Source organism: Blennius ocellaris (genome assembly GCF_963422515.1).
Source record: "Blennius ocellaris genome assembly, chromosome: 19".
NCBI lineage: Eukaryota > Metazoa > Chordata > Actinopteri > Blenniiformes > Blenniidae > Blennius > Blennius ocellaris.
The window spans coordinates 1523493-1547998 of record NC_137668.1 but is presented as its reverse complement, the minus strand read 5'-3'; the positions used below and the strand labels follow the sequence as shown (position 1 = coordinate 1547998).

Below are 24506 nucleotides of genomic sequence, written 5' to 3'. Positions count from 1 at the left end.
CATTGTTCTTATTGTTCATCTACTCACACATGTGCAGAAGATTTATTTACTACCACGTTGTGTGTTCTCTTGTTTCCACGGAGACGGAACATTTTCCAAAGGTTGCATTTCGTCCTGTTTCCATGAATATAGAAAATTTCCCCAAAAGTTGTGTTTTTCTATTTCCCCTGAGACAGCGAATTTTTCCAAAAGTTGCATTTTCTCCCATGTGCATGGAGATGAAGAAGTTGTGTTTTCTCCTGATTCTACAGAAGCTGGGACTTTCCCAAAAGTTAGGTTTTTTTGGATTCCATGGAGATGGAGTCGGAGCATTTTCAGAAAGTTCTACCTGTGGAGCCACTGTCAAAAAGGGACGTTCTCAGTTTCTCCAAGCACCATTGTCGTGTGAGTGGATGTCCAAAACAGAAGTCTTTCAATGGAAAATACTGTTGTGAAAACAGGACACCTTTGTTGTGGTTTGGGGCCCATTTACACTAAAACGTTGCTCAGAGTCACTGAAAATGCAACTTTTTCAAAATAGGGGAAAACTTAACTTTTATGAAATACCTCTGCTGTGCATGGCCTAATTAAGTGGTTCTGCACATGCTCAATAGAGACAATAAGAACAATGTTTCCTCCAGAGTGTCATGACTCCCAGTCCATATTCTCTTGGCACTTGGTAGTTTTATTTTGACAGTCACTGTAAGGGTAAAAGAAAAAGTAGCAAGACGTATCTATGGACGTCAGGATGAGTCAGACTGTAACATGATGATATTGGATGCTCTTTGTTGCTGTAGACAGACAAGTTGACGGAGCTGGTGCTTCCACTTCATGCTGTAGGTCGGTTCTCATCTGCAGACAATCGGCAGTCAGCCACCATCCTGATTAGTTAATTACTTTCAGCAAAGCAGAGCCTTTAAATGAGCTGTAGAAATCAGATGTTTGGATTTCCTCCGGACTTCTTTGATAAGTTTTCACATGACGTATAATCTGAGAAGGGATAAAAAAATTTAACTGCTGCCATGGTAACAGGGTGACTTCCAGTCCAGGCTGGATCCAGGTAGCTGGGGTCCAAGTGTGTGTGTGTGTGTGTGTGTGTGTGTGTGTGTGTGTGTGTGTGTGTGTGTGTGTGTGTGTGTGTGTGTGTGTGTGTGTGTGTGTGTGTGTGTGTGTGTGCGTGTGCGTGTGTGTGTGTTGTTATTGGCTGCAGGTAGGTGGATAAGTTTATCTTTAACTGTTTTTAATGTTAAATCCAGCTGCAACTGCTGCACGACACCTCTCTCTCTCTCTCTCTCTCTCTCTCTCTCTCTCTCTCTCTCTCTCTCTCTCTCTCTCTCTCTCTCTCTCTCTTTCCAAAGAATCTCCCTTCCCATATGCGGGAGACCCAATTGCATCTGTGTTTTCTGAATGTGTGAATACGGTGTGTGTGTTTCCACCACACACACACACACACACACACACACACACACACACACACACACACACACACACACACACACACACACACTGCCTTGGCTGAATTTAGATAGATAGATAGATAGATAGATAGATAGATAGATAGATAGATAGATAGATAGATAGATAGATAGATAGATAGATAGATAGATAGATAGATAGATAGATAGATAGATAGATAGATAGATAGATAGATAGATAGATAGATAGATAGATAATTACTTTATTCATCCCCGAAGGGAAATTGTTTTGTTGCAGCAATCTGCATTTGTCACTTTGACCTTTAATGCCCCATTTCCATGACAACGTTTCAAGACGACCATTGACACATCGAAGACGGAGTGGGAGTGTTTTCAAAAAGTTGCGATTCTGAGCACCGGTGTCATGTCTTATTGTTTGTTGGGTTTTCTGGCATTATGGGGACACCAGACATCAACGACCTCATGAGTACATTATGAGAAGTTATGAGAAATGACAGAAATATATGAGAAAAGTCAAATTATCCATCCTAAACCAACTCCATTAGGACCAATTAGAGCTTCAATGTCTTGCTCAAGGACACTTCGACATAAGGCCAGGGGTTGATAGGAGACCATAAACCACTATAATTAACAGTAAAGATTGAAGGATTTCGGAGTTCTTAACATAGAAGAGGTCGACATTTCATTCACCTTTGTGCTCATTAATAACACAGCAAGTATGATTCCCAAAATTATATTTATTTACCATGAAAACAGAGAGAGAGAGAAAGGGAGAGAGAGAGGTGGAGGGAGTGTGTGTGTGAGACGTGTGATAGAACTACAAAACAAGATGGCGGATCACAAGAAACTACATTCCAAATGTTTGTTATCAGAGAACAGGAAGTCTGTCCTGGGTCTCCACCATGTGCTGGAGAACAATGGAACATGGAAGCTAGTCTTTAGCATCTGCTTCCTGTGTGTCTCTGCTAAAGGACCATTTCTAGAATGAGTTGATGTGAATGAGACTTGTTTTGTAAAACGTCAGGAGTCGTCAGATGGTGTTCAGTTACTGTGTGATGTTGTCTTTGATGTGATATGTGTAGGGTTGTGAGTTAACGAGTTAGTAAAGCAAAGATTAGCATGCAGACCCTGTGTCTGTGGCAGAGCTAACGTTGGTTTACAGGTTGATAACTGTTCCTAATATCATTATCTATAGAACTCAATCACTGTAACAGAATCAACACATCTTCATAAAGTTAAACAGTTCTATCATAGCATCAGGTTTAACTAATCTCAGGTAATGCCCAGTTGTTGTTAGCACTTCCTTGAAGGAGTTCAGTTGTTGTCCTGCTGGAGGGAAGCTGGTGTCTTCTCCTGTAGTTAGCACCTCCTGCTAACTGTGGTTGCTGGTTCTGCAGGCTGAGGAGAAGAAGATGAAGTTGATGTTTCAGGAGTCCTTCTTTGCAGCTCCTGGTTGTTCCTTTTGTCCAGACTGAGGATCTGGTCGCTCAGGTCTGTGATGGTTTTCCTGCTGGTTGAGGAAAACACAAAGAAGTTTTGTGAGGCGTCGTTTCCCTGGTCCGTCCTGGAGAAACTGGTTGGTTTTCCTTGGTTGATGGGAGATCAGACTCTGGGCACTGATCTCTGGGTCAGGGGAAGGTCTGACCCTCGTGGTCGGGTCAGCAGAGGAGTTGAGGAGTGAAGACCCCTGGTTGCAGGCCTCTGGTGTTAGCTGTATGCTAACGCTGGGTGAGCTGAGCTGCTGGGAAGCAGCTCTTCCTTGGTGTTCACAGGACAAAGCTCGCTGCCAGACTCTTTTGCAGGCTTTTGTTGAAAGTTTGTGGATTCGAAGGTGTCGAAACCTGAGAGCTACAACCAATCAGTGACTGGCTGAGTGCATGGGGGAAGCGTCTTGTGAGCAGAAAGCGGGCGAGGATCTGCTGTGGCAAAAGATACCCCCCACTGGGTGTGATGGTCAATCACATTCCTGCATCCGAATTCATATGTCATGACTGTGTATCATGACAAATGAAAATTGTCTTTCCCTAGAAATGAACAAACTTTCTGTGGTCTTGTGAGATCCCAACACCGTGTATAGAATTGGTTTTGTCTGCATCGTTCAGCTGATGTTTTCAAGTTAAAAGCATCAATCAGTAACACCGATTGCCAATGATTGATGTTTATCCAAAGTGTTCAGCGTTTTATGAGCGAAGCCAAAATCCTGTCATCCATCCCCAGCCTTCTGACACGAGCAACACCTACGTCAATGTTTAAACACAACCCATCAATCTATGCGACTGATATCAGCTTGCTGTTGTTGCTTTGGACCAAACCGAGGAAGTCTCTGGCCAGACAAAGGGTCAACTCAGGCTCTACAGCCACATGCAGATATTCTACCGTTATAATCTACCTTTAAGAACATCGTTGAACATAATATAGTTACTGTTACCAGAGCGTGTCATGCCTCCACAACAGTCCATCATCATGAATCACCAGAAATCTGAACATAATATAGAATAATAACACATTTTTAATAAGTATTCTACCTCAATAAATACTCTCAGGTGGCTGCTTAAATGCGATGTATTATTAATACAGTAACAGGTTTTTGTATGTAGTTTATGAGTCCACAAGGTGCCAAGTGGCTTTATGCCACCTATAAATGACGTAACCCTCAAAATTCAAAAACAGCGATGTGAGGTCGGAGCGTGAGCGCCACCTCCGACTCACCAAATCTTATATTAGTGACTGTGTCTCTCAAACGACTCTTGTGTCTGCGATCAACATTAGGCTGGACACAAACTCTTTCATTTCCTGCACACACACACACACACACACACACACACACACACACACACACACACACACACACACACACACACACACACACACACACACACACACACACACACACACACACACGCACACACACACACACACACACACACACACACACAGACACCCACACACACAAAGGCCAGATGTTGGGGAATAAGAGACACTTAAAGAGCTGGTGAGTTACGTACATCCGAATTTCTCTCACACACACTGAGTTCAACACAGAGGCAGCCAACTGGGCGGCCGCGCATGACGAGAGAGCGAGAGAGAGAGCGATAGAGAGAGAGAGAGAGAGAGAGAGAGAGAGAGAGAGAGAGAGAGAGAGGCTCCCTCCTCACCTATTAAAACAATAAAACAATACTGCAGCAGTGGCGTTGCATGTTCACAGCCTCTAATCTCATCTGTGAAACACACACCAGCAAAGTTTTGGAAAAAAGTAAATCCCTCGCTCTTTGTTTTTGGGCCAAAAAATGTTACATGTTCTGCTCTGTGTTCATACCTTCATGAATCTCTTCGCATTTTGTGGGAATATTGAGCAGGATTAAGGATAAATTGTGAGGCCAAGAGTTGGCTGAAGGTATGTTAGATGCTTCTTACCTGTTTTGATGGTTTTCTGGTGTGTTGTTTTGATAATTTGTAAACAAAGTGTAGTCAATATTATGGAATATCACCTGCTTCTAAATTACTAAATTGGATTGAATGTTAATAAAGAAGCAACATGACTTGATTGGTCTGTTATCAGCTGAACACTGAAAACACTCAACTTTTGTGTTGTTTTGGGTGTTTGTTTACACAACAACAGTGCTTCTGTCTGCGGTGTCACTGAAAATGCAACTTTTTGAAAATGCACCATGGAAACAGCTTTTCTTTTCTTTTCTTTTTTTGTAATGTTCCAACTCTCCCTTTGAACTGCTACCTTATCGTGGTGGGGGATTTTGAGCACCCGAATGATCCTCAGAGCTATGTTGTTGCAGGGGCTCTATGCCCCCCAGTAGGACCTGTTTCCCAAGGCAAACAGGTCCTAGGTGACGGGTCAGACCAAAATCAGTTCAAAACACCCCTATGGACATACACCAGAGGAGAGAAGTGACGTCGCCCGGGTTGGCGCAGCCGGGGCCACACCCTGGAGCCAGGCCTGGGGTTGAGGCTTGTCTGCGAGCGCCTGGTGGCCGGGCTCTTGCCCGCGGGACCCGGCCGGGATTAGCCCAAAGGGACGACGCGGGCCCCTCCTCCTCATTCTCCTGTGGGCCCACCACCCACAGAGGTTGCCATAGGTGCAGTGTGTATTGGGTGGCAATCGACGGCAGGGGCCTCGACGACCCGATCCCCGGACACAGAATCTGGTTTTCCGGACATGGAATGTGATCTCCCTGGGGGGGAAGGAGCCCGAGCTTGTGCGAGAGGTTGAGAGAAACCGTCTAGAACAGGGATCGGCAACCCGTGGCTCCAGAGCCGCATGCAGCTCTTTCGTCCTCCACTGTGGCTCCTTGAGCCTCTGTTCCACTGCAGTTCATCCCGGAGGGACGTAAGGAGGCAAAGCCACCCAGAGCGCAGTCCCGCTACAAAGAGTGGTCAAATGTAGGCGGGTTGTCAACGACGCAGCGATGTAAAGTCATTACGCAACAATAATGGCATGAAGAACGTAGAGTTGCGGCTGCAGGTCATGACAGCCGGAGCCGCAGCTCCACGGCTCAACTGGTGTCTGAAGCTGGGATCTTCCTGTACCTTTCACAGTAAAACTGCTGCGCTGCGGAGCGCCGACAATTCTGGGAGGTTCATTGCGGACTTGTTGAGAGTGACGGCAAATTCTAGTGAATTACACAACAACTACAGGACATTAAAGCCACACCACTCACACTCATGGTTCTAAAAATCCCAGATCTCCCACATATATCTTGCATTTTAATAATGTGTATCAATAAAGGAGCTGATAGCTGCAATGCATTATGGGAGTTTCTGTTTGACGTGTTTTAAATGTAATTATTGGGGGTAATGTTAGGTTTGTAGTGTTGATAATAATTGTGTTGTGTTGTGTTTTTGTTGCTTAGTTCATGTAGTTTAGTTTATTAGTTGTAAGTTGTCAACCAGCAGTGAAGAAGGTTTTGTGTGTCGTGTCGTCCTGGCATGGTCTGCTGGTGTCAGTATCAAAATAAAATGTCTGCGGCTCTCTGGGTGTTGTGTTCAGTGGGAACCAGGACCAAATGGCTCTTTGAGCGTTAAATGTTGCCGACCCCGAGTCTAGATATAGTCGGACTCACTCACAGCTTGGACTCTGGAACCCAGCTCCTCGACAGGGGCTGGATACTCCACTTCTCTGGAGTTGCCCGCGGTGTAAGGCAGCGGGCTGGAGTGGGCTTGTTTATTGCCCTACAGCTCAGCCGCCATGTGTTGGAGTTCACCCCGGTGAACGAGAGGGGGTGCGTCCCTTCGCCTTCGAGTAGGGGACAGGTCTCTGAGTGTTGTCTCGGCCTATGCACCGAACAGCAGTTCAGAGTACCCAACCTTCTTGGAGTCCCTGGGGGACTTCAACGCCCACGTGGGCAATGACAGCGAGACTTGGAAGGGGGTGATTCGGAGGAACGGCCTCCCCGATCTGAACCCGAGTGGTGTTCTGTTATTGGACTTCTGTGCCAGTCACAGCTTGTCCATAACGAACACCATGTTCGAGCACAGGGGTGTCCATAAGTGCACATGGCACCAGGACACCCTAGGCCGGAGGTCAATGATAGACTTTGTGGTCGTGTCATCTGATCTCTGGCCGCGTGTCTTGGACACTCGGGTAAAGAGAGGGGCAGAGCTGTCAACTGATCACCACCTGGTGGTGAGTTGGATGCGCTGGACTGGGAGGAGGCCGGATAGACTCGGCAGGCCCAAACGTGTTATGAGGGTCTGCTGGGAACATCTGGCCGAGCCCTCCGTCCGCGCAGCCTTCAACTCCCACCTCCAGGAGAGCTTCTCACAGATCCCGAGGGAGGTTGGAGACATTGAGTCCGAGTGGACCATGTTCTCCACTTCCAATGCTGCTGCTCGGAGCTGTGGCCGCAGGGTCTCTGGTCCCTGTCATGGCGGCAACCCCCAAACCCGGTGGTGACAACCGGAAGTAAGGGATGCCGTCAAGCTGAAGAAGGAGTCCTACCGGGCACTGTTAGCTCATAGGACTCCCGAGGCAATCGACAGGTACCAGCAGGCCAAGCGAGCTGCAGCCCGGGCTGTGGTGGAGGCAAAAACTCGGGTCTGGGAGGAGTTCGGAGAGGCCATGGAGGAGGACTTTCGGTCAGCCCCGAGGAAATTCTGGCAAACCGTCTGGCGCCTCAGGAGGGCGAAGCAGTTCTCCACCAACACTGTTTACAGTGGAAGTGGGGAGCTGTTGACCTCAACTGGGGATATCGTTGGGCAGTGGAAGGAATACTTCGAGGACCTCCTCAATCCCACCACCACGTCTTCCATTGAGGAAGCAGAGACTGGGTTCTCAGAGGTGGACTCGTCCATTTCCCAAGCTGAAGTCACCGAGGTTGTGGCTAAGCTCCTCGGTGGCAAGGCACCAGGAGTGGATGAGATTCGCCCAGAGTTCCTTAAGTCTCTGGATGTGCAGGGACTGTCGTGGCTGACTCGTCTCTGCAACATCGCGTGGCGGGCGGGGACAGTACCCCTGGACTGGCAGACTGGGGTGGTGGTCCCTCTCTTTAAGAAGGGGGATCGGAGGGTGTGTTCCAACTACAGAGGGATCACACTCCTCAGCCTCCCCGGGAAAGTCTATTCCAGGGTGCTGGAGAGGAGGGTCCGGCCGTTAGTCGAACCTCGGATCCAAGAGGAACAATGCGGTTTTCGTCCTGGTCGTGGAACACTGGACCAGCTCTATACCCTCCACCAGGTGCTTGAGGGTTCATGGGAGTTCGCCCAACCAGTCCACATGTGTTTTGTGGATCTGGAGATGGTGTTCGACCGCGTCCCTCGAGACGTCCTGTGGGGGGTGCTCTAGGAGTATGGAGTATGGAGCCCTTTGTTGAGGGCTGTTCGGTCCTTGTATTCCCAGAGCAGGAGCTTGGTTTTCATTGCCGGCAGTAAGTCGGACCTGTTCCCTGTGCACGTTGGCCTCCGGCAGGGGTGTCCTTTGTCACCAATTCTATTCATCACATACATGGACAGAATCTCTAGGCACAGCCAGGGGCCAGAGGGGGTCCAGTTTGGGGACCACAAGATCTCATCTCGGCTATTTGCAGATGATGTGGTTCTGTTGGCCCCATCAAGCCTGGACCTTCAGCGTGCACTGACGCGATTTGCAGCCGAGTGTGAAGCAGCTGGGATGAGGATCAGCACCTCGAAATCCGAGGCCATGGTTCTACACCAGAAAAAGGTGTCTTGCCCCCTCCAGGTCGGTGGAGTGCCCATGTCACAGGTGGAGGAGTTCAAGTATCTTGGGGTCTTGTTCACGAGATGGAGCGTGAGATTGACTATCGGTCCGTTGTGGTGAAGAAGGAGCTGAGCCAAAAAGTGAAGCTCTCGATTTACCGGTCGATCTTCGTTCCTGCCCTCACCTATGGTCATGAACTATGGGTCATGAAGAACGAGATCCCGGATACAAGCGGCTGAAATGACCCTCCGGTAGGAGGCCTCGCGGCAGACCTAGGACATGCTGGAGGGACTACGTGCCTCAGCTGGCCTGGGAACGCCTTGGGGTGCCACCAGAAGAGCTGGAGGAAGTGTCTGGGGTGAGGGAAGTCGGGCAACTCTGCTCGGACTGCTGCCTCCGCGACCTGGCCCCAGATAAGCGGCAGAAATGGATGGATGGATGGATGTTCCAACTTTGTCTCCATAGAAATGCGAGAAAAATTACTTTTTGTTGGGCAAAACGCAACTTCTTGAAAATGCTCCAACTTTGTCTCCATGAAAACGAGGGAAAACACAAGTTTTTGAAATTTCCCCCGACTTCATCTCCATGGACAGTGGTGCCGCCAGCTGGAATTCTGTACACACCGTGCGTAAAACATTTTTTGAAGGTGTGAAAAAAAAAAAAAAATTGTTTCTGTACACCCTCTCCCTGGAGCCGAGGCTGCAGTCCTGTGGACCAGTTCTCCTTTAAGCAAACAACAAACAAAATGTAAAAGATGATTTGTGTCTGAAAGCGTTCGTATTGTTCCTGATTGTGTCTGTTTTTCAATAAATTCAGCAGGAGGTGTCAACCCTTTCAGCCTTTAGCAGAGAAAATGTCATTGTAGTGATTGGGGGGAATTATGAACTTCCTTAAACTCTGAATCTCAGATTGAGATTTATTTCCCGTATATTTGATAATCCCCCCACTTGATGGTGTCACATGCTCAGAACTCGGTGTGACCGCTCCACGGTGAAGTCAAGCCAGCGAACATGAACACAACACGGCTCCCAGGAGATCCTTCTCATGTAAACAGGGTCTGACGATGCACTTTTTAAAGATACCAATCATGGTGATCACGTAAGATCGCCTGCAAAACAAACCGTCTTTTGGCATGAATGTGAATGAATGAACGTCAGATCCACGCCCTCGAAACAGGATCTGACCTCGAGGCCATAGTGGAGTAGAAGACAAAAAGATTGGAGGTGGGACCGATTTTCTTCAGGTCCAAGAGTTAGATTTGTCCTCTTGACATTATATTGTGGACAAATGGCAAACTTGTCCCTTTTCACTAAATGTCATTGATTTTTCTTGAGCGTTTAGGTAATTATGACAACATGTTAGGAACCATTGACACCACTGACTACAGCACAAGCTGAAAAGTGTTTAGACACAGGACCTGAGCAGGTGAAGTTTTAGTGTCTTTCCACCAAACTTTATCTTACGATAATCAGGAATTAAATTTTTTTGTTAATTGAACTTTTTATTTCAAAAGCAAGAATAGTGTTTTTACATGTTGCTCAGACATTAGTGTCGCCAATAATTAAAAAATTAATAAATGAATAAACTTGAAAAATATCTTGAAATGTTATATATCCACCATCATCCAGGTATTACTTGTTACTAATCTATCATGCCTCCCCAAAATAAATCCACTCCTCCCATCGGACTGCATATTTATTCCCTGCGATCAGCACTGTACATGGCAAAAAAGATATATATATATATATATATATATATATATATATTACCAGATACGTGACACTGATAATAGTAAATGTCCGATATTTGTGTGGACAACCTTCACAGGTCTGATAAAAGTAGGGATAGATTGATTATCGGCCAGACCGGGGATCCTATGATAAACACGGATTATCATTGCGTGTGTGTGTGTGTGTATGTGTGCGTACATGCGTTCGTGCATGCATGTGTGTGTGTGAGAGAGAGAGAGAGAGAGGGAGAGGCGAATTTTTTGTTAGGATTTCAAAACAAAGTTTATATTGTCTAAGATTTAAAAAAAAATAAAAAAATGTTTCAACACAGTTGAAAAGCTGTTAAATAAAAGGCAATATCCTTAAATGCATTTAAACTAAGTGAAGTGTTGAAGTTTGTATTATTCAAAACATTTCCACCAATATTTTCACTTTAAAGGCAAATTAATTACGGCCCTGAATATTTGTTATCGGCCTCTTTGACTACTAATAATAGTATGAAAAAAAATCTATATCGGGCTATCTCTGGTTAAAAGCTCTACAGCAAGTCCGCTTCCATACATCTATGAACAAGTGAATCAGGTCAACTGGTTCAGATGATCCTGGCTCACAGAGACTGGGTGTGACTCAGTGATGCTTTGTTTTAATGATCTTTACTGTGGTTGTTGGAGTCCCATGAGACTCTTGGTGATTGTCTGTGATTCTCCAAGTCCATACGATTAGACAGATTCCTCTCCGTTTAGTAAGACGAGCCAAAGTGATCAAGAGTTGAACGTTGAAGCCACTTTTCTAAAAGTCTTCTAAGACCTGATTCACTTGAAAAAACTTGATGGGATATTGCCATTAGGCCTGAAGTATGTGGGCATGTCCTCTGTTCACGACAAGCTGAGAACCTTATTAACGTCATTTTAAAGGTTTTTCATCAAAATTCAATGGTGTGTCACTGTTCCTTTTTCTGAAAATGCTAACTTTCTGGATATATACAATATGGAGCTAAGCACTTTTGTGTAAAAGTGAATTTCCTTGTTTACAGAGGTCCACGTCTACTTAATCCAGCCACGATTTCCTGAAGGTTAAACGAGGCCATTCATACTTGGAACAAAGGTTCATGTCCTTACAGTCCAGGATCAGGGCGTAATGGTCCCTTAATGAAGCTTTCGGTCCCTACAAACCTTTAAAACTAACATTTGAAGGCATTCATTCAGTTTCCCGCCAGGCTGCTCTGCGGGAGGCAACGCTCCTCTCAGAACGCGGCGGCGGCTCCAAGAACAATGTTTTCTGACTGTTTTTTGGACGAGGAGTCCACAGAAACTCCCCAACTCCTGATGAATCATACCTGCGCCTCCCCTCCCCTCCCAAAACTCAAACAAACACGTCAGCCTTCCCGTCCCCCTGGGGCCGCGCCGCCGTCCAGATGCATGGAGTTGAACCCGGCCCTGTTTGAAACGGTCCTGGCCTATCAGAGGACTTCATCATTCATCAAACTGTCGTCCGGCCTCTCTGCCTTCTTGCCACTTCAGCAACACACTCAACGTTTCCCTCGTTTCATTCCGACAGCCTAGACTGACCTGACGAGACGGTGGTTCACGACTTGTAGGCATGATGCGAGAGAAGATCTGGAACGATTCATGTCCTAAACATGCTCAGTGCTGCTTATTCACATTTTCTCACAACAGTATCTGTGGCCGATATTGAGAATCACTTATTTGGCGTCAACATTTAAAGCTGAGTTTTGATGTATTTTAGATAAAAGTTTTACTTTTCCAAGACATTTTATATGAAAAAGGAGACATTTCTTGTGTGAGTGTGTGACTGCAGTGGTCTAAAGCAGCAGAGTCTCCCTCAACCGCATGGGAACTGGAGACTATTGGTGTCTGAATCATTTTCATGGTCCTTTGAATATGCAGAATAACACTTCTCGGTGTAATCGCCATGCTCATTAGACACATTGTGCCACTTTAGCTTTGGGTATGACTGAAAATTGGAGGAACCATTATTAGCTGCTGAGTTCGTTAGCTGTTAAATTGTGCAGCAAACGCTACCGGTGCCTTCAGGAAGTAAATAAATGAAGTGAAGAGAATGAGTCTATTGTTACAAGCAGCATTCATTTATCCAGAGGGAGGTGTCTCGGTATGGACGTTAGAGACTGAAGACGTGTCTTGGTACTTTTGCTTGTTTGCAGTGGTGCAGTGGTTCCAGAAGAAGTAGAGGATACTCTTCAAGAAAGGCTATGTTTTACAAACACTGGCATGTAAGATGACTGTATTTCATGAGAACTGGTTCATAGTAGTTGCTCCTTTTCATATAATTGATTAGTCAGCAATATTTGCTTTGTCACGACCCTCCCTACTCTGCCTCTGATTGGCTCATCAGCCCTCATGCTGCACACAAACAAACATTAACCAATCGAATCGGTAAATGCAGTGAATACAAGCCAATTAGAGTAGGGCGGGTCATGACTCCCAATACCTGGAATGCCACCCAAGAAGTGAAGAAAGTGTGTCCTCTCTCTCTCTGGCTTGTTTTAGGTTTTAAAAAGTGTGTTGCTCCAACCAGCCAATCAGAAATCAAACCCTATATAGTGTCATTGGGGGTTCAGTCAATCACAATCAAGGTAGGATTCTCCCTTTGTCTCCTCCAAAAATCAGGCAGCTCTGCTCTGGCACATGGCGCCACGAGAGGAAGTACTTCCTCCTCTTACTATAGATGGGCATGTGTGGGCGGATCCAGTCCAGTTCACACAGACACAGCAGATTCTGAATGTAGCTCCTATGGTCCAATATTTTAATGGAGGAAAATCAAGTCAAAGATGGATTTGGGGAAATAAACTTTTAATACAACATTTCTGGACCAGAGACGCATGTAGAAGTGTTGAAAAACTGGATAATATGAGCGTTAAGGCCTGATCACCTGATCACAGCCCCCGGAAGGATAAGAAGCCATGGGAGTCAGTCATTCTAGTTTTTGAACAGTTGAATATTTCAACTTGGATGAGGTCGAAAACCAATAAAAGGTGAGTTGAATATAGAACTATATTAATTTGTTACCTGAACATACCACACACAAACTGGATTGTATAGTTTATACAATTTGATAAATTAATTAAATTAAATAAATTAACTCCCCCTTGAACTACAACCTTATCGTGGTGGGGGAGTTTGAGCACCCGAATGACGCTCGGAGCTATGTTGTCGGGGGGCTTGCCCCCCCAGTAGGGTCTCGCAAGGCAAACAGGTCTGAGGCGACGGGTCAGACTAAAAGCAGTTCAACACACCCCTATGAACACACACAAGAGGAGCACGGAGACGTCGCCCGGTTTGGCGCAGCCGGGGCCACACCCTGGAGCCAGGCCCGGGGTGGAGGCTCGCACGCGAGCGCCTGGTGGCCGGGTTCTTGCCCGCGGGACCCGGCCGGGCTCAGCCCGAAGGGACGACGCGGGCCCCTCCTCCTCATCCTCCTGTGGGCCCACCACCTACAGAGGCTGCCGTAGGGGTCGGGTGCAATGTGGATTGGGTGGCAGTCGACGGCAGGGGCCTCGACGACCCGATCCCCGGACACAGACTCTGGCTTTTGGGACATGGAATGTGACCTCGCTGGGGGGGAAGGAGCCCGAGCTTGTGAGGGAGGTTGAGAGATACCGTCTAGATATAGTCGGGCTCGCCTCCACTCACAGCTTGGACTCTGGAACCCAGCTCCTCGACAGGGGCTGGATACTCCACTTCTCTGGAGTTGCCCGCGGTGTAAGGCGGCGGGCTGGAGTGGGCTTGCTTATTGCCCCACAGCTCAGCCGCCATGTGTTGGAGTTCACCCCGGTGAACGAGAGGGTTGCGTCCCTACGCCTTCGAGTAGGGGACAGGTCTCTGACTGTTGTCTCGGCCTACAGCAGTTCAGAGTACCCAACCTTCTTGGAGTCCCTGGGAGGGGTGCTGGATAGTGCCCCAACTGGGGACTCCATTGTTCTCCTGGGGGACTTCAACGCCCACGTGGGCAATGACAGTGAGACTTGGAAGGGGGTGATTGGGAGGAACGGCCTCCCCGATCTGAACCCGAGCGGTGTTCTGTTATTGGACTTCTGTGCCAGTCACAGCTTGTCCATAACGAACACCATGTTCGAGCACAGGGGTGTCCATAAGTGCACGTGGCACCAGGACACCCTAGGCCGGAGGTCAATGATAGACTTTGTGGTCGTGTCATCTGATCTCCGGCCGCGTGTCTTGGACACTAGGGTAAAGAGAGGGGCAGAGCTGTCAACTGATCACCACCTGGTGGTGAGTTGGATGCGCTGGACTGGGAGGAGGCCGGATAGACTCGGCTTGCCCAAACGTGTTATGAGGGTCTGCTGGGAACATCTGGCCGAGCCCTCCGTCCGCGCAGTTTTCAACTCCCACCTCCGGGAGAGCTTCTCACAGATCCCGAGGGAGGTTGGAGACATTGAGTCCGAGTGGACCATGTTCTCCACTTCCATTGTCGAAGCTGCTGCTTGGAGCTGTGGCCGCAGGGTCTCTGGCGCCTGTCGTGGCGGCAATCCCCGAACCCGGTGGTGGAAACCGGAAGTAAGGGATGTCGTCAAGCTGAAGAAGGAGTCCTACCGGGCACTGTTAGCTCATAGGACTCCCGAGGCAATCGACAGGTACCGGCAGGCCAAGCGAGCTGCAGCCCGGGCTGTGGTGGAGGCAAAAACTCGGGTCTGGGAGGAGTTCGGAGAGGCCATGGAGGAGGACTTTCGGTCGGCCCCGAGGAAATTCTGGCAAACCGTCCGGCGCCTCAGGAGGGCGAAGCAGTTCTCCACCAACACTGTTTACAGTGGAAGTGGGGAGCTGTTGACCTCAACTGGGGATATCGTTGGGCAGTGGAAGGAACACTTTGAGGACCTCCTCCATCCCACCACCACGTCTTCCATTGAGGAAGCAGAGGCTGGGTTCTCAGAGGTGGACTCGTCCATTTCCCAAGCTGAAGTCAGCGAGGTTGTTGTGAAGCTCCTCGGTGGCAAGGCACCGGGAGTGGATGAGATTCGCCCAGAGTTCCTTAAGTCTCTGGATGTGCAGGGACTGTCGTGGCTGACTCGTCTCTGCAACATCGCGTGGCGGGCGGGGACAGTACCTCTGGACTGGCAGACCGGGGTGGTGGTCCCTCTCTTCAAGAAGGGGGATCGGAGGGTGTGTTCCAACTACAGAGGGATCACACTCCTCAGCCTCCCCGGGAAAGTCTATTCCAGGGTACTGGAGAGGAGGGTCCGGCCGTTAGTCGAACCTCGGATCCAAGAGGAACAATGCGGTTTTCGTCCTGGTCGTGGAACACTGGACCAGCTCTATACCCTCCACCAGGTTCTCCTGATGGTGGAACACTGGACCAGCTCTATACCCTCCACCAGGTTCTCCTGATGGTGGAACACTGGACCAGCTCTATACCCTCCACCAGGTGCTCCTGGTGGTGGAACACTGGACCAGCTCTATACCCTCCACCAGGTGCTTGAGGGTTCGTGGGAGTTGGCCCAACCAGTCCACTTGTGTTTTGTGGATCTGGAGAAGGCGTTCGACCGCGTTCCCCGAGATGTCCTGTGGGGGGTGCTCCGGGAGTACGGAGTCCGGGGGTCCCTTGTTGAGGGCTGTTCGGTCCTTGTATTCCCGGAGCAGGAGTCTGGTTCGCATTGCCGGCAGTAAGTCAGACCTGTTCCCTGTGCACGTTGGCCTCCGGCAGGGGTGTCCTTTATCACCGGTTCTGTTCATCATATATATGGACAGAATTTCTAGGCACAGCCGGGGGCCGGAGGGGGTCCAGTTTGGGGACCACAGGATCTTATCTCTGCTATTTGCGGATGATGTGGTTCTGTTGGCCCCATCAAACCTGGACCTTCAGCGTGCACTGATACGGTTCACAGCCGAGTGTGAAGCAGATGGGATGAAGATCAGCACCTCTAAATCCGAGGCCATGGTTCTCGACTGGAAAAAGGTGGCTTGCCCCCTCCAGGTAGGTGGAGTGCCCTTGTCACAGGTGGAGGATTTCAAGTATCTTGGGGTCTTGGCTGAAATAAGCTTCCTCCGTAGGGTGGCAGGGCACACCCTTAGAGATAGGATGAGGAGCTCAGTCACCAGGGAGGAGCTCAGAGTAGAGCCGCTGCTCCTCCACATCGAGAGAAGCCAGCTGAGGTGGCTCGGGCACTTATTTCAGACACCTCCCTGGGCATGTCCCTCCGGTAGGAGGCCTCGGGGCAGACCCAGGACACGCTGGAGGGACTATGTCTCTCGGCTGGCCTGGGAACGCCTTGGGGTGCCACCGGAGGAGCTGGAGGAAGTGTCTGGGGTGAGGGAAGTCTGGGCAACTCTGCTCAGACTGCTGCCTCTGCGACCCGGCCCCGGATAAGCGGCAGACAATGGATGGATGGATGGATAAATAAATACATTTGAAAATAATGTGTCAGGGAATTTGCAGGTGGACCCTAACGCAGACTCGCCAGGTGGTACAAAGGTGGAGTTTATTAAATAAATAAAAGTCCATGGAAATCAAAATCCAAAAAGCACAAAGTACAAAACCAAATGGGGAACACAGGGGAGGCGGGAGGCGGGACGTGGACAAGGCATGTTGACGAGATGAACTGATACAACCACAGGGAACAGGAGGCTTAAAAACACTGGAACCACGTTGACACATACCTGGGTATCTGAAAAAGCAGTGATATTTCTCTGCATTTGGGTTCATTTACACATAAACCAGCTACAACTCACCACAACCGATGATTCCTGAAAACTCCCTCCACAGTGGAGGTCTGGAAAATCTGTGTCTCTGTCTAGGTTCCTGCTCTAGTAGCAGGATTACTCTTGCAACAACACATCATCAGTAGGGTAAAACTAACCTGTCTCACGACGGTCTAAACCCAGCTCACATTAGTGGGTGAACAATCCAACGCTTGGTGAATTCTGCCTCACAATGATAAGAAGAGCCGCCATCATATTAAGGTGGATATCTGGATTTTTACGTCAGAATTCTAAATGTCCTGGCTTTTTTTTCCAGGAGTCTGGCTATCATGGCTTCATGCCTCTTGCTACACTGCCCCCTACAGGTCTCGCTGCTCATAGCAGCTCTGAACCAGCTATGTGTGTGGGTCAGGGTAAATGAAGATTAATTTTTTTTTAAACGTAGAGGGAAGCATCCGTTTTCTTTAAAAACTGGGTACATGTAAACGTGGCCTGACATGATGAAGTATCAAAACTACAGGGGACCAATAACAGAACTCTGAGGAACTCCATAATCACTTACTGGGACAGAAAAATATTTATTCTAGATAATCCAGAAATCTAAAAAGGTATTTTACAACAAATTATAGTTTTTGTTTAAATAAATTGGACTAAACTGCTTGATCAAATAATAGTTTGGTGCATATTGTATATACAAGACATGGTACTACTCCTTACTGAGTAAAACATATCAGAATCAAATGTCAGCTTTTTATAAATAGGTGTTTATCTGTAATTTGCATTAATGATAAGTTTGTCCTCACCACACAAACAGCTGGGGAGATGAGCAGTCACAGTCAGTTGACTGTTTACCAACATATTTTGTTTGTTCCTGTTTCTTTTTGAATGGTGAACGTTATATTGGTTGCAGGTTACAATCAGATGCTGAATCTTTGAACTCATGCATGTACTCTTGATTGCAGCAGCCTGTTTCTGCTCTAGTTCCTTCAAAAAAAGTCAGTAAATGTAGTTCTAAGTCAGATTCCGTAGTGTTCTTTACTGTGTTTATAATCCCTGGGGGAAAGTATGTGGTCAGCGGTTTATGTGTACAGATGAAGACGAACGTCTCGGTGGACATCCAAGATGTAAACGAGGCAGGAGAAGGTTGGATGCATGCTATAAAGCTAATGCTTCTGGTGGAGTTATTTAGTTCAGAATATAGAGAACTTCTTTTTTCTGATGCAAACAAACACTAGAAGTCCCATGACCAAAGTTTGTTACAGTTCCACCAATATTTGACAATAAAGTGGGCAGTATGGTTCAGTTAGTAGAGCGGTCGTCTCCCAATCGGAAGGTTGCATGTTCGATCCCATCTCTGCCTGCCCACATGCCGAAGTGTCCTTGGGCAAGACACTGAACCCTGAACTGCCTGAGTGAGAGTGAGCGAGTGGTTGGTGGCGGTCGGAGGGGCCGATGGCGCAAAATGGCAGCCTTGCTTCCGTCAGTCTGTCCCAGGGCTACAGATGTAGTTTGCCACCATCCAGTATGGAATAAATGAAATGTAAAGTGTCAAGAAAAGTGCAATATAAAACCAATGCATTATTATTAAAGGCTTATTATCGACTCCATTCATAGTTGCGTGTCTATTTTGTTTGTGAGTTAATAGAAGATGTTCAGCTCGAATACAATGTACATTTGAACTTTTTATGAGCTTTTTATAATAAAGAATATGTGTCATTCTCAACTCCGTCACGTGATCCTGAAGAGGGAGTCTGCTTGGTGCAGCACCATCTGAACCTCCCTCCCCAGCCAGCAGCACATTTACAACCAATGATGCAGGTTAAAGAATTACAGTGAACCCACCAATCCCAGCCACAGACCGTGCTCTCTGCTGCCAGCAGGGCGGCGCTACCATTGCCTGCAGGCATGTATAATTGTGACAAATTCTTGAGACTGTTCTTAAAAATGGAACAGAAGTTACGGAAATTGAAACAAACATGGCAACATTCTCTAAAGGGGTCAAATAATGCAGAATTAACTTCCTAAAGGTTTTCCAGCAGTACTGCTCGTCCCCACACCTGGAACGACGCCCCAAAAGTGAAGAAAGTGTGTCCTCTCTCTCCCCGGCTTGTTTCAGGTTTTAAAAAGTGTGTTGCTCCAACCAGCCAATCAGAAATCAAACCCTATATAGTGTCATTGGGGGTTCAGTCAATCACAATCAAGGTAGGATTCTCCCTTTGTCTCCTCCAAAAATCAGGCAGCTCTGCTCTGGCACATGGCACCACGAGAGGAAGTACTTCCTCCTCTTCCCATAGATGGGCATGTGTGGGCGGAGCCAGTCCAGCTCACACAGACACAGCAGATTCTGAATGTAGCTCCTATGGTCCAATATTCTAATGGAGGAAAATCAAGGAAAACATTTATTTTGGGGAAAAAAGTTTGAATACAATGTTTTTGGACCAACGAGACCATTTGACAATGTTGAAAAGCAGGATATATGAGTCCTAAATCAGTATTTATTTGGTGGTTGGTTTGGGTGAGGTAGAGTGTGTTTGTTTCTCGGTCCTAATATATAAATGGTAAATAAACTAATTTATGAGTGGCTTTGGCCAGTTGTTTTTAAGAGCTGCACTATCACATGAGGAAATCACATGAAAAACAGACAAATATCATGCTGCTGAAAAACAACAATAAAATAGTGTGATCATCAGATTCTGGTGTGCACAGGATGGAAACCCTTTATTCACGACCAGCTACTCATAAAATGTTACAACCAGAGTCATAAAAACATGTTTTTACAAGTGGTGGAGTGACAGTGGAGACAACCGGGCTTTAAAGAAAAGGAGTCGAGTGTTTGAGGGAGCAGGACTGAAGTTCCATTGTTGCTTTTTGCAATATTAGTTTGTTGCTACAAAACTGATGGGAGTGTTTGATTTCAGCTATGGTGAGGAGTTCATTATGATGAGAAATTGTTGTCATTTAAGTAGTGATCTTCATAGTGCATATTGTGTCAAATATACATGTGAATTGTGTACATATTACTGTAGAAAATGATCAAAAATCACGTCTGAGAGAAAAAAATAGACTCATTTTGTCAACTGTAAAAAATGTCTGATTGGCAAAAATAAAAGTGGAGTGCAGTTTTTAGCTGGATTAGCTGGATTGAACCAGTTTTTCTTTGTTGTTGTTTGCGTCTGCCTCTGAGCCAATCAGGACACTTGGTTCTGGACCACCGCCCCAGACTCCAGCAGGGCGTGGATGGCGTCGTTGCTGTAGGCCAAGGTGTCCCGGAGCACCTGCACAGTGTGCTGACCAATCAGAGGAGGGGGTGTCGGCTCGCCGTGTGAGAAGCTGCTGAAGCGAACGGCTGGACCTGAAAACAAACAAACCAACAAAATTAAAAAACAGCGGTTTCAACAGTATACATACTCGTTTTAATTGAGAAGCCAACAAGCGCATTTTAGCCCCCGTTTACAAAACAAAGGTTCAATTGAAATGCAATGTTTTGGTGTTTTCGTTTCAGAAAGATTTCACATTTACACAGAAATATTTTGAAAACAATGTTTGTTTTTGTAATGAACCCTCACACGCACATGAAGCAGAGAACAATACTTTACAAACATTAACAACAGGAAAAAACAGACATTCTAGTGCTTGGTGGACGACCAAGTTGGATTGTTATTATGGTGACTGTCAAAATAAAAGTACCAAGTCCAGGAGAATATGGACTGGGAGTCATGACACGATGGAGGAAACTTTGTTCTTATTGTCTCTACTGAGCATGTGCAGAACTACGAGTGACAACGGCCGTGGTGTACATGAGCAGAGTTTTTGTAACTGTGGTGTTTTTGCTCTCGTTTCCCCGGAGATGGTGTTGGAGTGTTTTCTAAAAGGTCCACCTTGGAAGCCGTTTTCAAATGGTTGTGTTTTCAGTGGCTCTGAGCCCCATTGTTGTGTGAACTGACACTCAAAATGCAACAAAAGTTGTCTGTTTTCATTTGTCAGCGTTGTCATGTAAACAGGACCAGAGCCATATTTCAAACACATTTTGGCTTTTCAAAGCTTTTGTAGCATTTTACAAAAGTTCCGCATTGTAAAGGCACATGTTTAAGTTGATAGATGTCTACAAATGAAAGGATCATTCTAATGTGTTTCGACGATAAATCTGTAATTTGTGAATTATTGCACAAAATTTTCAGAAAAATCTTCTAAACTGAAGACAGAATTCTCATGTGAACGTTTGTTGGAATCACCAGTCCATGTCTGCATGCTTTTGAAAATGGTGCAGGCCAGTAAAAATAATGAAATTATTGACTGTTTTCCTTGTGAGATGCCATTTTCAGTGAATTCTTTGTCTTTTCTGTTTAAGAGGGAGTGAAGAACGAGGGGAACCACACTGTTTATTTGGGGAAACTCAGAACAATCAGCTGATTTTAAAGAACAGCACTAACGAGCTGAACACTCACTGTGTGTGTGTGTGTGTGTGTGTGTGTGTGTGTGTGTGTGTGTGTGTGTGTGTGTGTGTGTGTGTGTGTTGGGGGTGTCAGGGTAAATAATTAAGGAATATGGAATGCCATCATTTCATTCAACCATCACATTTCTCTTTTTTCCATTAATGGACTTTGTGTCGGCACTAGTACTCAAATGTAATACTTTTTTTAATCAATTGCACAAAAAAAACGTACACATTTTATGTACTTAATCATGCTTAATTGCACTTCCTGATAAATCGATCGGGGGTGACAAACACATTTCAGTTCAGAGGCCACGTGCAGTCAAATTTCATGGGCTGGACTGGTAAAACAGTTCCATCGTAACCTTTAAAATGTCAAGAGGTTTGTTAAGTAATCAATCTTTTCCTCGAAATATTTAAAATTTACTTGGTGGTCTGGTGGGATTGGAGTGTCTTGAGGGCCGGTTCATGATTAACACCCCTGCAGTGAAGGAATCAGAGAAAAAAACCTGTGTGTGATAAAGTGAGAACAGTAGCAGCTAACGGATGTGATGATGAACCAGAGGAGAGAAATTTGTTTGGTCCAGTGTATGAAAAGTTTCAGTTTAAAGAACTGAAGGATGAAAACACAGTTTTGCCTCCTTGCAAAAGATCTAGCAGCAAGCACGGGCCCCGAACTACCATTCAAGATATCTAAACTCCCACTCTCCGTGAAGCGCATCATCGTGCATGTGGGAACTAACGACTCGGCCAGAGGTCACTCCAAACTGACCAAAAAAGATTTGAATTGACTGTGCATTTTTATCAGCGGGCTAATTCCCACTTTTGGCCATGGAGATGTGCGTTTTAGCAGACCTTTATACCTCCACTAGTGGCTCCAGGTGGCGTGTCCATCACAAGACTTTGTTTTTATCGATCATTTGAACGTATTTTTGAAGCGGCCCTCCTGTACCGACGGTCTCCCCCTCAGCTACCAGGGCTGCATGGCGCTCTCCAGGAACTTTCAATACGCAGCTCGGTACGGGAGACACGAATGTCTAGAGCCTCCTTGTACACGCCCCCACCTGTCTTCCTCACTCACCACGCCACAACATGGATCTGTTGGCAAGAGCGCCCCCTACTGCTCTCTCCATCACCCCTCCACCTCTCACAACAACACATCCACAACCCCGCCTCTGCAGTTCCTGTCGTCACCACAATCCTCCACAACATCAACCTCAGCAACCTCCTCCACGTCCCTTCAGCTCCAGTTGGCAGCACTGCCTCCATTACCTGCAACACACTTTTAAAAAAGGACATCTCTGTGGCAGTTGGGCCACCTTTGAACACCTTTGTTTTTAACAGCCCTCAGATTTTATGTGTTATAATTTACAGGCCTCCCAAATATGCTTCTTCTTTTATCAGTGAATTTTCAGACTTGTTATCAATCATACATGCCAAATATAATAAGATTTTAATAACTGGTGATTTTAACTTACACATAGATAATGAGTCTGACTGTGCTGCCATTGATTTTATGAATCTTTCAAACAGCATGGACTTTAAACAACACGTCACACAGCCCACTCTCAACAGAGGTCACCCACTGGACCTGCTCATCTCCAGTGGCCTGACCAGGGTGTGTCCTCTGGTGTTGACCTGCTGTGTCTGACCACCACTGTGTCTTTTTTAATATTACCAGTTTTAGTCAACGTGAGGCCCAGTGAGAACGGTGAGGAAACGCTATCTTACTTCTGAAGTGGCTACAAATTTTATGCAAATGTTAAACCGCACTTCTGCTGACATTTTACCTGCATCTTGTGATTTTATTTTAAATAATTTTAACAGTAAAGTTACAACAACCCTAAACTCTGTGGCGCCACTAAAAACAAAAATCGTTAAAAACAAACCTCTACCTCCGTGGACAATCGAGGAAATAAACAAATTGAAGAGGCAATGCAGGAGTGCGGAAAGAAAATGGAGGAAAATGAAATGAACTGTTCATCATCAAATCTTCTGTCAACAACTCAAAATCTACAACAATAAAGTCAAACTATCAAGAACATCTCATTTTTCAAAACTCATTTCAGATAATAGAAACAACCCCAGATTCCTCTTTTCCACCATTGACCTTTTAATTAATACAGATTTTAATAAGTCCTCCAGGATTTTAAAGACGTTTTATGTGAGGACTTTGCAGAAACTTCAGAAGTAGAATTTATGCTATGAGAACTGATCTTTTATCTCAACAAGCTACTTTTAAGGCTTCTGAAGTTTTGCTTTTACCCGAGGAGACACTGGACAGTCTGTCCTTGTTGACGCCGAGACACTTGGTCCAGTTTTCTCCCAAGTTAACCCACAACCTGCCTTTTAGATCCGATTCCCATGCGTTTTTTTAAAACATTCTACGGGTTCATTGAGTTTGAGCTTCTTAATATCATGAATTAGACTCTTCAGAGGGGTGTTTTCCCTGCTGCCTTTAAAACGGCAGTGGTGAAGCCCAATCTTATATCAGTTTTTATACTCTGTTACGGGCAGTTAGGCTTGGTGTGTGTGTGTGTGTGTGTGTGTGTGTGTGTGTGTGTGTGTGTGTGTGTGTGTGTGTGTGTGTGTGTGTGTGTGTGTGTGTGTGTGTGTGTGTGTGTGTGTGTGTGTGTGTGTGTGGGGGGGGGGGTTGGGTGTGGGTGTGTGTGTGTTTCTATTTTATTTCTATTTTTTATATATTTATTTTATGTGAAGCACTTTGAGTTTTTTTCTGTATGAAAGGTGCTCTATTAATAAAGTTGGATTGGATTTGATAAACAATACACAATATAGAAATTGATGAATACATTTAGTAGAATAAATAAATGTAAATTATTCATTCATTGTCTATACATTCATTCATTCACTGAAACCATTTTAAATAAAACTAAATATTCCTTATTGTATGAAATACCAACAAATTATTAAACTAAATAATTAAAAAAATCTATTTATATTTTTAACCGAGTCCCGTCGCTCATGACTACTGTTTCTTTTTGAAGGAAGAGACTGAGGTTAACCAGTTCCAGAGATTCTCAGTTAGTTACACGTAATCCTAGTTAGTGA

At 46.1% G+C, this 24506-nt stretch overlaps 1 protein-coding gene across 1 annotated transcript in view; it reads right to left on the bottom strand.

The window, feature by feature from the left end:
- Positions 1 to 19712: 19712 nt before the first annotated feature.
- Positions 19713 to 24506, bottom strand: part of LOC308143981 (succinyl-CoA:glutarate CoA-transferase-like) — a gene marked incomplete at its 5' end in the record, with an annotated part of 103029 nt that continues 98235 nt past the window's right edge. The window contains one exon of the mRNA XM_080514953.1: positions 19713 to 20357. Within this exon, the coding sequence (XP_080371079.1) occupies positions 20194 to 20357 (164 nt within the window). The 3' untranslated portion in view covers positions 19713 to 20193. The remainder of the gene's footprint in view (positions 20358 to 24506) is intronic.